Here is a 12,334-nt window from a genome sequence, read left to right on the forward strand (position 1 = left end):
TGGAGAGTTTTGTTTGAAGAACGACCTGCTGGGTGAATGAACCCCATGATGGACATGGGAGAGAGATCTCTGGGAGCAGACTGAGTTTGAGAAGGTACCCCTGATGGATGATAGTAAGGACCCATTGGTCTGAAGTGATCTCTTCCCAGCAATGGGCAAAGTCAATGAGCCTGCCTCCCACTGGGGGATCCAGCATCAGGGGTGTGCTCAACTGACTCATGCTCCCTTGCCGCCAGTCAAAATCCTGTAGCTGGGGCGCCAGCTTGGGAGGCCGGAGGATAATACTTCCTCTGTCTATAAAAAGACTTGTAGGATCCCGGTCTGGCAGATTTTTTAGCTGAGGACAAGGCATCGAAAGTGCTAGCAGAGACCTGTTGAAGGGTGTCATGGCGGTCCTTCAATTGTGTTACCACATCTCAGCCCTTATCCCCAAAGAGGTTGCCACCTGTGCAGGGAAGGTGGGAAGCTCTGAGCCAGGCCAATCTCCAGGTGCCGATGCCAACTGCGCCTAGGCGGGTCGCTGTCTCAAAGACATTGTAGGTGGATTGCACCTCATGCTTGCCAGCCTCTAAACCCAGCAGGACGATGGCCAAGAGTGCCTCCTGTTGCTGTTGAGGCAAACCCTCTAGGTCTTGAACTTGCTTCCAGAGGTTCCAGTTGTACTGGGTCATGTATAGATGGTACGCGGCAACATGGGCGACCAGCATAGTGCCCTGGAAGATCTTCCTGCCCAAGGCATCAAGCTCCCTATGTTAGCGACGTCGGCCGCGGCAGGCCGCGACCAGGACCAGGTGTCATGGCCGCAGACCGCGGTCGGCCGCAATTGAAGCAAGGCCGACGGCCGCAGTAGCTACTCACAAGGATCGTTGGCATGTTGAGGCTGCCTGCAGACGCAGGCAGCCTTCTTCTTCTGCTTCTCTCCCTTGGACCGCTGCTATGGCTGTCAGCAGCATGGCTCCACGGCAATCTGGCTCCTCCTCCTCTGCCCCGTAAGGCCGCGCACGCGGCTGAAGAGAATTCTTAAAGGAGCCATGACAGGAAGTGTCATGGCTCCCCCTGAAGCTCCTCCCCCCGGTTTCCTGTACTTAAGTCAAGGGCTGAGCATTCAGTCCTTGCCTTGGTATTGAGGTCTTGCTTGGTTCCTGTGTTCCTGGTATCCTGGTTCTTCGTCCCGCTTCTGCTCTGCCCTCCTTGCTGGATTGATTCTTCTGGACTCTGACCTCTGGACTGGCTTTGGACCGCGCTTTGGACTCCGACCTCTGGACTGGCTTTGGACCGCACTTTGGACTCCGACATCTGGTTTGGCTTTGGACCGCGCTCTGGACTCCGACCCCTGGTCGGGCTGCGGACCGCTCTTTGGACTCTGACTCCTGGACCGGCTTTTGGATTTTCTTCAACTTCTCTACGGAGACTACTTACGACCTGCTGGAGGCGCCAGCCGTCTGGAACCCACGACCTGCAGGAGGTGCCTGCATCCAGACCATCTTCTATCTTCTGGGAGTCGCCTAAGTCCCAGCGGCCGTGTCCCTAAGGGCTCCTCCTGGGGGGATCACGTGCTTCCAGGGTGAAGTCCGATCTACATCTGCAACAGGCCTCGCCAACTGATGATAGAGGCCGACGAGGAGTTCTCTCCTTGACGGCAGTGCAGACTCTACCTCAGAACAAGGGTCCACGCTCCAGGTCCTAACACCCTATGCTCTCGCCCCGAGGAGGGGGGGGGCAGAAGGGTGCATGCAGCAGCGTCTGGCCTTCTTCAAAGTGGACTCCACAACCAGCGATTGCTGGGGGAGGTGCCGCTTGTCAAACCCCACAGCTTGCTGCACCAAATAGGTGGCATCAGCCTTTCTGTTAATAGGGGAAATAGAGATCTGGTGGTCCCACATTCAAAGTAGAAGGTTCTTGAAGATGTCATGAATGGGAACCACCATGATCTCCTTAGGAGCGTCGATGAACTGGAGTACTTCCAGCATCTTGAGTCGCGCATTCTCCTCCACGAGCAACTGGAAGGGAATGGCTTTGTCCATGGCCCTGACAAAGCCCCCAGAAAAACAAAACCTTGGGAGGTGACCGGCACCATTCCTCAGGCAGGGAGGGCTCTGAGAGAGAGTCATCCAAGTAGTCAGAGGACGACTCAGTGGAATCATCTCCCCAAGGGTCATAAGGCCCCTCCTCCTCATTAGGGCCGGCGTGACATGAGCGAGGTCTGTGAGGGACATCAGACCTGGGCTCCAATGGCTTCAGAGGCCTTAAGGGCACCTTGGGAATTGACAGTTCCCCTAGCTTTGAGGGGACCAGAAGCCATGGGAGGCCGAAAGGACCTGGTAAGGGTTCACGGAACTGATGCCTCAGGAGCACGGTACTGGCCGTATATTCCTCCTCCTCGGACCCGATGATTGGGATCGCACCGGTGGGGGGCAACAGTGGCCAGTGGGGAACCGAAGACCCCTTGGGCACCAGTTGCATCGGTAGGGTGCCTAAAAGGACGTCCAGAGGTGCTAGAATTAATGGCAGAGGCTCAGGCACTGGTATGGGGGCTGGTGGCAAGGGCAGCTCAACTGACTGAAGCGCCCTGAGCACTGTGGCCTGCAGCCTGCAGTCCAGCTCCTCCTAAAAGTCTGGTGAGGCCAGGACTGAGGGAGGGGGATGAGGCATCACTGGCTCTTCCTCGGCTCTCCGAGATGGCACGGAACCTGGCACCCATATCGATAGGGAACACCTGGGACTCCCGGGAACATCGAAGAATGGGGGCCTCCGATGGCAGTGCTGCTTCAGTGGTGGTATGGCCGCCGCCAGTACCACACCAGAACTGGAATCGTATGCAGATGGTGACTGTGGTGATGCTTGCAGGACTTCCCACAGTGCCCGGTCTTTCCCCAGCACCAAGGAAGTAGAGGACCCCGATGGCTGGGACACTGGTGAAATCACCAAGTATCTGTCACCATCCCTGCGATCCTTTGAAGAGGTGGAGAGAGGAACAGCGAGAGGGAGCATATCAAGGGGCTCCCCAAGACCTCTCGGAGTCAAAAGAACAGTTTTTGAAGAACTAAAAAGTTTCTCCATCTTATCAAGGTGTGCCCAACGGCCTTTGGGGGTCATCTGATCACACAGACGACACCCACGGACGTCATGGGTGTCCCCAGCAGAGGATGCAGACCTCACGCAGATCCGTGATGGACATGGTCTGTGGGCACTGGGGGCACAGCCGAAAGCTGGACGATGCCATGAAAAAACCCGGCATGCAGTTGATGACCGACAGTCGCTGCAAGGCGAGGAGTCAGGAATCGACCGCAGAAGAGAGAAAAAAGGAAGTAAATAACCTACCACACTGAGGAGGCACTAACCGCAAAGGGGGACTCAATGAGGAAGATGGGGAAAAACCTGATACGGAAAATAAGAAAAAGAGAGGAGCTCCACAAACCATGAGGCAACTGCACTGCAGAAAAGAAGAGACTGAAGGGGGATCTTGTGTGGACATGCAGATAGTAGCACATTGGGCATGTTCAGTATGCTAGTCAAAGCTTCTAGAAACTTTGACAAAAGTTTTCCGTGCTGGGCTCCATTGGATGATGTCACCCACACGTAAGGACTACCATCCTGCTTATCCTAGGAAAAACTACCATATAAACATCTAAGAAAAACTACTCCAAAATGGTTTCAGCTTAGTTCCAGCACACATAAACAGATGTGAAGCCATAAAGGAATTCTATTTCAATATATGCCTGCTTCAGGAATCAACCATTCAATAGTAATAAATGTATTTATATAAGCTAAAGTCAATGCAACAATATTAACTTTCATAATTGTATCTGATGTCAAGTAAAAATCTGGTCCTTTTAGTCCTTCGAGCACATAAGATACATAGCTAACTCACTCAACTACATGTATGGCAGCTTTTATGTTCTTATGAGCTTAACCTCACCACTTATGCATCCAGGTATTACCATAGCTTGAATATATAATAGTTTAACATAATTTCATAAAAATAATACCCAAACTATGTACCTTACTGTTTCTTCCTGCTCCTTTATACTTCCAGCTTAAGCAGAATCAGGCATGGGATATGGCACCAGGAGCCTTTATTTGCAACTACCTGGAGATTGTTTCCCCTAATTTATATCCTTGCCCCACCCCCAACAAACCGAGCCTGGCCATTTTAGTGACAGTCCTGGGCCAAGGTCTTTCCAGAACCCTGTGATCTTAGGCCTTGAATCTGGCCACCAGAGGTTACTTTTATGCAATGACCATGACTTCCACCCTCCTCACATTCCCAGGGGGCCGTGAACACTGACTTCACAGCAGCACCAGCCCCATGGAAACCAGGGAGCAGATGATCCGACTCAGGGATCAAACAGAGGGACCTTCCGCATAGCCACCAGGCTGACCTAGGACCCGAGCTGTTTTAAAAGAGATTTGTTTATGTACAGTAACAAAGCACCAAAAGCAATCCCCACAAAGGACCTGATTTCCAAAGCCATTTGGAATAAAGACTGTGTGTAAAAGGATCTTAAGCCCTACCCCCACAGATACAAAATTACCTTTGAAAAGCATAGGAGATCATTGTCAAAGGGATTTAGGCAATTAGAACTAGCTTTTACACTGGTAAATGTGCTTTACCCACAAGTGGGATTTTGAAAATTACTACAATATATGTCATTGAATGATCAATAGGTTTTACCTACATTACATGTACTTTAAACATGTAAATGGGCTTTTGAAAATTACTACAATAATATGCTACATTTATGCGCAGAACTCCTTTGAAAATTACCTCCATACAGTATCATCCAAATGCATACCAATTGCAAAACGTACATGCATTTCAACTGTCCATTAAGAACCAAGGGAATTAAAAATCTTAACTGGCGTATCCAGCATTGTTCTCTATCTTCTTTCATAGTCTCCCTTCCTGGTTTTGCAAAGTACTTCCAGTACCCACCTTATCAAGTCATTTTCTGAAAGTTCTCTACAAAGTATTTGGTTAATGGTGCTATCACTTGTCGGATCTCATTCACGGGCTTCCATGGAAAAGATCTGAAGCCTTATACTTATTTTACTGCATAAGACAAATCATATGCGCATACACCACCCAAACTACTCTACAATTCAAAACATATTTCAGGGAATATCTCACTATTCATGGGATGATTCACTAGTCATTTTGTTACTTTAAAAATGGTCTTAGATTAGCCCCCACAGCTTTTTTATAGTTACTTGAACAGAGAATGAACAAACACTATTACTACTTATTATTCAATTTCAGTTGGGCAAACTGAAGAATAATAAAGGTAAATTGACTTGCCCAAAGTAAAAGACAGATTCAATAGATGAACTGGACTAGAAGTCATGGAATTCCTAATTTCAATCATTGGGCCTTATTTTCCAAGGCTATTGCACGCCTGCGCTACCTACATCGGGACGGAGTCGGCCCCAGAAGTGGAGGAGTCGGGGCGTCACCGGGGCCGACTCTGCGGGGATGGTGCGGACAGCGAAAAGCCTTTTTGCTGCCTATTTCGCGCCCAATAACTACACCTTCTATGGTGTAGTTATTGAGCGCGATGCCGGCAGCGATCGCACCGCGGTCGTGCGATCGCTGCCGGCTAGCGCAGGACCGCCCCCCCCCCATTTCGGCCCCCCCCCTCATTACCGCAGTTTCCTAAAGTATCGCAGGCCTGCAATACTTTAGAAAATGAGGCCCATTATGTCTTTTCAAAGAGGAAGTTCAGATGATAAAGTCATTGTACATGATTTTCAAAAGCATTTACACACTTAAAACTGGGTTTTACGTGTGTAAATGCACTTTAACTGTGTAAGTGGACTTTTGAAAACTGCTACCATATATGCCATTGAATTGTCAACAAGTTTTACCCACCTTAAATGTACTTAACATGGGTAAATGGCTTTTGCAGTTGCTATGATAGTATGTTGCATTTACATGTGCAACTCCTTTGAAAATTCACCTGACAGCTACTAACCATGCTACAGTGCAATCACTGTGCCTGTGTAACTCTGAAACGCAAACATGATGATTGAAATGTACTCAGATGAAGATCAATGGAAGGAACATAAAATAAATACCTGTGTCTGAAGGCTGAGAGAGCTGATACTCTCTCCATTTTCCAACGACCATACCTGCACTTCCCCCGATGCTCCTACAGTCTTTGAAAAAACAAAGGTAAACCAAGAGATTAACATGCAAGACAGACAGAATGCAGAAAGAAAACCAGGAAATCTGATAATAGTGTAGAGCAGCTCATGGGAGATCTTGCCTTCCCAGCAAACAAGGTGCATTAAACTACTAATGAACATTGTTATGTGCTATACTTGTTTTCACTTGTCTATTTTTTTTTGGACCCAGCAGTTTTCTCCAGCTCCTTTAGGCTTCCAGCTCAAAAGTTACTAGCTTCTAATGGCACTGTATTGCCATAAGCCTTCATTTATTACTAGCCAGGCTTTTTCAAGTGATTTGTTGCCATTTGTTTCATTTAGCTTGCCTTAAAATTTAGTACACCCTAAATGTTTTAGTGTTCACTAAACCTATTAATACATGCTAAAGTGATTTAGTGCATGCTAAAACATTTTAGTGCATGTCACACAACACCTCTAGGCTGCCCCTAACTCAAATCAGGGATCTTCACAAGCACTACATAAGTCTCGCCTGCACTGCACACATGCTCCTGTCCTGCTACCTCTCACTACCAACTAGATTCCCACTTGCCTCTGGGCAAGAACACTATCCACAAACTATTCCCTGATGGTTTCTGGGGACACTGAAGCCTCACAACAACTCAAGGACACACAGTTCCCAGAAAGACAGAGCACTCAAAATACTGGGATTATTCAGCAACTTATTTGGCTCACTCATCAGTCTCAGACACAATGCTAACCAATTAAAAGTTTCTCATTAACAAAGACATACAATGAACACAAAAAAGGCTGAAAATCTGCAAGCAACAAACAGGGGAAAAGAAAGTGGATTTTTACAATTAACACTAACTTGCCTGCAAGCCTAAACACGGCCATTTTCCCCAGGAGGACTGAAGCTTATTCTGTTGGACTTGCAGCCAAACTTCTTGGGTTGTTATATCAACATAAGATGAGAGGCAAAGTGCTTTTTTTCTCACCATTTGTTTTCCTGTCAGAAATAGAGCCATACAGCACTCAAATGCTGACTCTGTAAAACCATTTCTGCTCTTGGTTCACATCTGTACTTCTCGTTTGTAACAGGGGTTCTCAGTCAGCTCCAAACTCTCTTTCGGGCCGATTCAGTAACTATGTGGGAGAGCCAGTGCTCCAAGGCGAGTGCCCGCTCTCCCAATGTGCGCCCAGGCCACTCTCCCGGGCGCGCGATTCAGTATTCAAATGAGGGCCCACACTAATAAGGAGGTGCTAGGGACACTAGCACGTCCCTAGCGCCTCCTTATTGGCGGACGCGGCGACTGTCAGCAGGTTTGACAGCTGACGCTTAATTTTACCGGCGTCAGTTGTCAAACCCGCTGACAGCCACGGGTTTAGAAAATGGACACCGGCAAAATTGAGCGTCCATTTTCCAACCCGTGGGCAGATTTTTTTTTTTTTAAGATTTTTAATTTTTTTTATTTTTGGGGCCTCTGACTTAATATCACTAAGATATTAAGTTGGAGGGTGTACAGAAAAGCAGTTTTTTCTGCTTTTCTGTACACTTTCCCAGTGCTGACCGAATAACTCCTGCCTTTGACAGGAGTTAATATCTGAGAGTAAAATGTGCGGGGGGGTTGGCCGCATGTTTTCCACATGCTATTACCCCTTACTGTATAAGGGGTAATAAGAGCACATCGAAAACGCGTGTCCAAACGGGGTCTAACGGTGCGCTCGGCCTGAGCGCACTGTACTGAATTAGCCTGTTTAATTGTCAACTGTAACTGAAAAACTAAAGGTTCCTCCCTCAGCCTGACCACACTATATAGAGCAGCAAGAGATTAACCCTGTCAGTACTGGAAGCTTGTGATTGTAGAATACTGCACTGTTATACTGCTACCTGCTATGAACTTAATATCTATATGAAAAAGAGGTTTTCGCAGGAGAAAATAAAACTCAAAGATAACAAGGAACAAAATTAACATGCAAAGAACCCATATTTTGCCACAGTGTGCATTAAATCATTTAGATGCATGCTAAATGCTTTTTAGCACATACTATAAACACACATGAAATGGAACAAAATGAAAATGAAAATGAAATACAAAAGAAAAATTTCTGGCTGAACAGCTTGTTTTTTCCCCATTTTTAATTCTCTGCTGCTTCCATCTAGCCCAGTCATCACACCAATAGTTCTCAACCAGGGGCTACAAACCAAAGAACCACCCAGACCCTGGCATGTGTGTACCCTGAGCATGGCTACTAGGTTTTAATGGCTAAGACTATTCACCCCCTTGGTGGCCGTGAATGCCACTTTTGCAGCATCCCTAGACCTGGTCGAACTGTACAAAAGAAGTCGGGCTCAGGAATCAAACAATTCAAACTCCTGGCAGCACACAATACTGTAACTGAGCCAATGGGCTGCCTCCAATTTAAATACATTTAAAATACCATTATTTATATGATCATAAGAAGTTCATGTATTTATTAATTTTAACAAATGCATGCTAGGGCCATATGCACTGGAGGACACTCAGAATTTTAAAAAGCATAAACATTAAAATAAAAGATGAAAACATAGTAAGGCAAAAGCATTTATTCAACATGTACCCTGCCATTGTGCATATTATACCTTTTTTCCCTTCTAAGAAGACGCTGGCAATCTAGGATTTCTGCAACCGGAAAATTTCCTATGCCACTTTAAGTCAGAAAGGCATATATATCTTTTACCTAGAAGTGCGAGCTATATGCGTCTTTTTCTCCCCCCCCCCCCAAGATTAAAAGAGGGATATGCACCTACTGTGCCAACTAAACCTGAGCTGCCTTCAATGCCATGAATTCTGGCTGCTGGCATTGCATGGTATTGTTAATGTGCCTGTTGCACTGCAAATAAATGCAGGCTGTTTTTTGCTTAAGCTCTAGAATACCATTGTCAGAGGTAAAAGCAGGAATACACAAGAAAGTAAATATTGGCTCACCACACAGTACTTGTTTTCAGGAAAGAGAAGGCCAACAGACAAGAAATTGTCATTATTTATGCTTAAAACTTTGGAAGTCTGCTCAGGTTCTTTGGGGTCGTAAATGTAAATGGATCCCTGAAACAAAATAGAAGTATCATTCAACTTAACATTCTTCTAACTCGGGAAAGGCTTCTGAACCATTTCAAAAGGGGCCTCTGAAATTACTATTACACCTACTTATCACTGCTATATAGTGCTGCTAGATGTACCCAGCACTGTACAAATTCTCAGAAAAGACAGTCACTTTTCTATAGAACTCACAATCTAGTCAAAACATATTCATATAGTGTTGTATGTCCCCATCGCAGCAGGCCCGTGACCTGGCCTACTCACCTCTAGCGCCCGGCTCCTGGACCCGGCCCGTCCTCCCTGGCGGTGATGGCTAGCCACTTGCGCTTCCGCACACCCGCTGCCTCCTCGGCCTTTCTCTGTCCCTCTGCGGGCTCCGCTGGCTCTCCCTGTTCTTCCAAGAACTCCTCCAGTTCCTGGCGGGTCTCCCCATGTGTGCTGCGGGGAGATGCCGCTGTCCAGTGGCCTTTCTCCTAGGCACGCATGCACTTCTTCCACTTTTAAAGAAGCTGTGGCAGGAATCCTACCCTCGGCCCCAAATGATGACATCATCGGGCCCTACTACTTAAGGCAGGGCCCGCCACTCATTCCTTGCCTTGGCAACAGATCTCCATGCGTGTTGTGTGCTTGTTGATTGTCCTAGTTCCTGACTTCGTTCCTGGTCCGTTTCTGACTCCGTTCCTGGTTCCTCCCTAGCCTTGCTTGGACTATTGGCTTTGACCCTTGTTTCGTTGGAATTACGCTCAGGACTGATTACTAGGGATGTGAATCGTTTTTGACGATTTAAAATATCGTCCGATATATTTTAAATCGTCAAAAATCGTTAGAGGCGATATTTAATAGGAATTCCCCCGATTTATCGTCAAAAATCGTAAATCGGGGGAAGGGGGAGGGGAAGGGGGAGGGCGGGAAAATCGGCACACTAAACAACCCTAAAACCCACCCCGACCCTTTAAAATAAATCCCCCACCCTCCCGAACCCCCCCAAAATGCCTTAAATTACCTGGGGGCCAGTGGGGGGGTCCCGGTGTGATCTTTACTCTCGGGCTTCCGGTACGTTGTAGAAATGGCGCCGGCCGCCATTTTGTTTTTTGTCCCCCGACGTCAGGAGCGTAGGAGATCACTCCCGGACCCCCGCTGGACCCCCAGGGACTTTTGGCCAGCTTGGGGGGGCCTCCTGACCCCCACAAGACTTGCCAAAAGTCCAGCAGGGGTCCGGGAACGACCTCCTGCACTCGAATCGTTTTGCCGTACAAAATGGCACCGCGCCGGCGCCATTTCTACAACGCACCGGAGGCCCGAGAGTAAAAGATCACACCGGGACCCCCCCTCTGGACCCCAGGTAATTTAAGGCATTTTGGGGGGGTTCGGGAGGGTGGGGGATTTATTTTAAAGGGTCGGGGTGGGTTTTAGGTATGTTTTAGTGTGCCAGTTTTCCCGCCCTCCCCCGATTTACGATTTATATGATATTTAAAAAAACAAAACCGCGACGATCCGATTCCCTCCCCCCCCCAGCCAAAGTCGATCGTTAAGACGATCGATCACACGATTCACATTATTGGCTTTGACCCTCGCTTCGTTGAAACTACGCTTGGGACTGATTACTGGCTTTGACCCTCGCTTCATTGAACCTACGCTCAGGACTGATTACTGGCTTTAATCCTCGCTTCGTTGGAACTACACTCAGGACTGATTCCTGTCTCTGGCTCTTGCTCCACTGTACCTCAACTAGTTCTGCCACCTGCCCTGACTCCAGCCTGTTCCCAACCTCACCTTTGGTATTTCCTTGGACTTGGCCCTGTCAGGCTCCAGTCTTCTGCTGTCTGAGCATCATTTGCTCTTGTTTCTGGCCCGTCCTTGGTGCCCGGGCCTCTGGATCCCTGCCTTGTCCGGACCTGCTTCGATCCCTCCAATCCCTCTGCTGGTCCCTGGCTACCTGCTACAACATCCACTGGGAGTCGTCTGATAGAGGCCCACCTAAAACTAGCCAGCCCCGGCACCCAAGGGCTCAACTTGCGGGGAACATGGGCTGGTATTGGCGAAGCTCCAGTCGGCCTCTGTCTCCCAGTCTGCTCTGCCTCCCGATGGTGGGGACCCGTGGGGCTTGCCCTACGAGAAGCGTCAACCCCACCTCGGGCCAAGTGTCCACCACCAGCACAACATATAGGACAGAAATTCTTTATTAGAATGTTGGGAAGTTATTTGAATCAAGTTCTTACAGTCTGTCTCCAATTGTTTGTTCAGTTTCAAGGAAACCAAACAACCCAATATCTGATCCAATACACAGAGTGTAAAGACTCTGAAAGAAAAACAAAGGCAGCTGAAAAATACAAGAAAATGTGAAAAAAAAAATGGAAGAGAAGTCTGAAAAATGTAGAATCTGCAGCTTAATATTTCTACTGGCCTTGCATATCAGATAGGAATGCCATTCATCTTCCCCTCATGCAGACTGTTCTCAACATAAGAACATGCCATACTGGATCAGACCAAGGGTCCATTAAGCCCAGCATCCTGTCTCTAGCAGTGGTCAATCCAGGCCATAAAAACCTGGCAAGTACCCAAAAACGAAGTCTATCCAATGTTACTGTTGATAGTAATAGCAGTGGCTATTTTCTAAGTCAACTTAATTAAAGGCAGGTAAAGTGCATTTACACATGTAAAACTTATTTTTAAGCATGTATGTGCTTCTCAAAATCAGGCCCCTATGTGTTATTGCCAAGGAAAAATTTCCCTGAAGAATTAGCAGGTGCAAATATCTGTGAGTACTTTTCCCTGGGATAATTAAAGCAAAACTATGCATTTGATTTTGCTTTGATTATTGGTGCAAACTCCATGGGTAAAAATTACTCACAGTGTAAAGTACCCAATTTGATTATTGCCCCCTCTTCAACTTTTATTACAATATAATATAGATTGTAACATTCACATAACATAAGACTTCTCTTAGAGTAGCTTCATCTAAATTTAAATCCTCCATGTCATTTCCAAAGAGGATTGGATAAGTTCTTGGAGGAGAAGTCCATTACCCATGTAAGTGGGCATCTGAAAATTGATACAATGTATGTTATTTGATTGACAATAGGTTTTACCCACATTAAGTACACTTAATGCGGATAAATGGCTTTTGAAGA

At 47.1% G+C, this 12,334-nt stretch overlaps 1 protein-coding gene across 1 annotated transcript in view; it reads right to left on the reverse strand.

Annotated features, from left to right (window-relative positions):
- The window catches only part of CFAP43 (cilia and flagella associated protein 43), a 368,309-nt gene that overhangs the window by 275,157 nt on the left and 80,818 nt on the right, over positions 1 to 12,334 (reverse strand). Inside the window, 2 exon segments of the mRNA XM_029610740.1 lie at positions 6,076 to 6,156; positions 9,093 to 9,209. Of these exon segments, the coding sequence (XP_029466600.1) occupies positions 6,076 to 6,156; positions 9,093 to 9,209 (198 nt within the window).

This window comes from Rhinatrema bivittatum, chromosome 7 (genome assembly GCF_901001135.1).
Source record: "Rhinatrema bivittatum chromosome 7, aRhiBiv1.1, whole genome shotgun sequence".
Classification (NCBI taxonomy): domain Eukaryota; kingdom Metazoa; phylum Chordata; class Amphibia; order Gymnophiona; family Rhinatrematidae; genus Rhinatrema; species Rhinatrema bivittatum.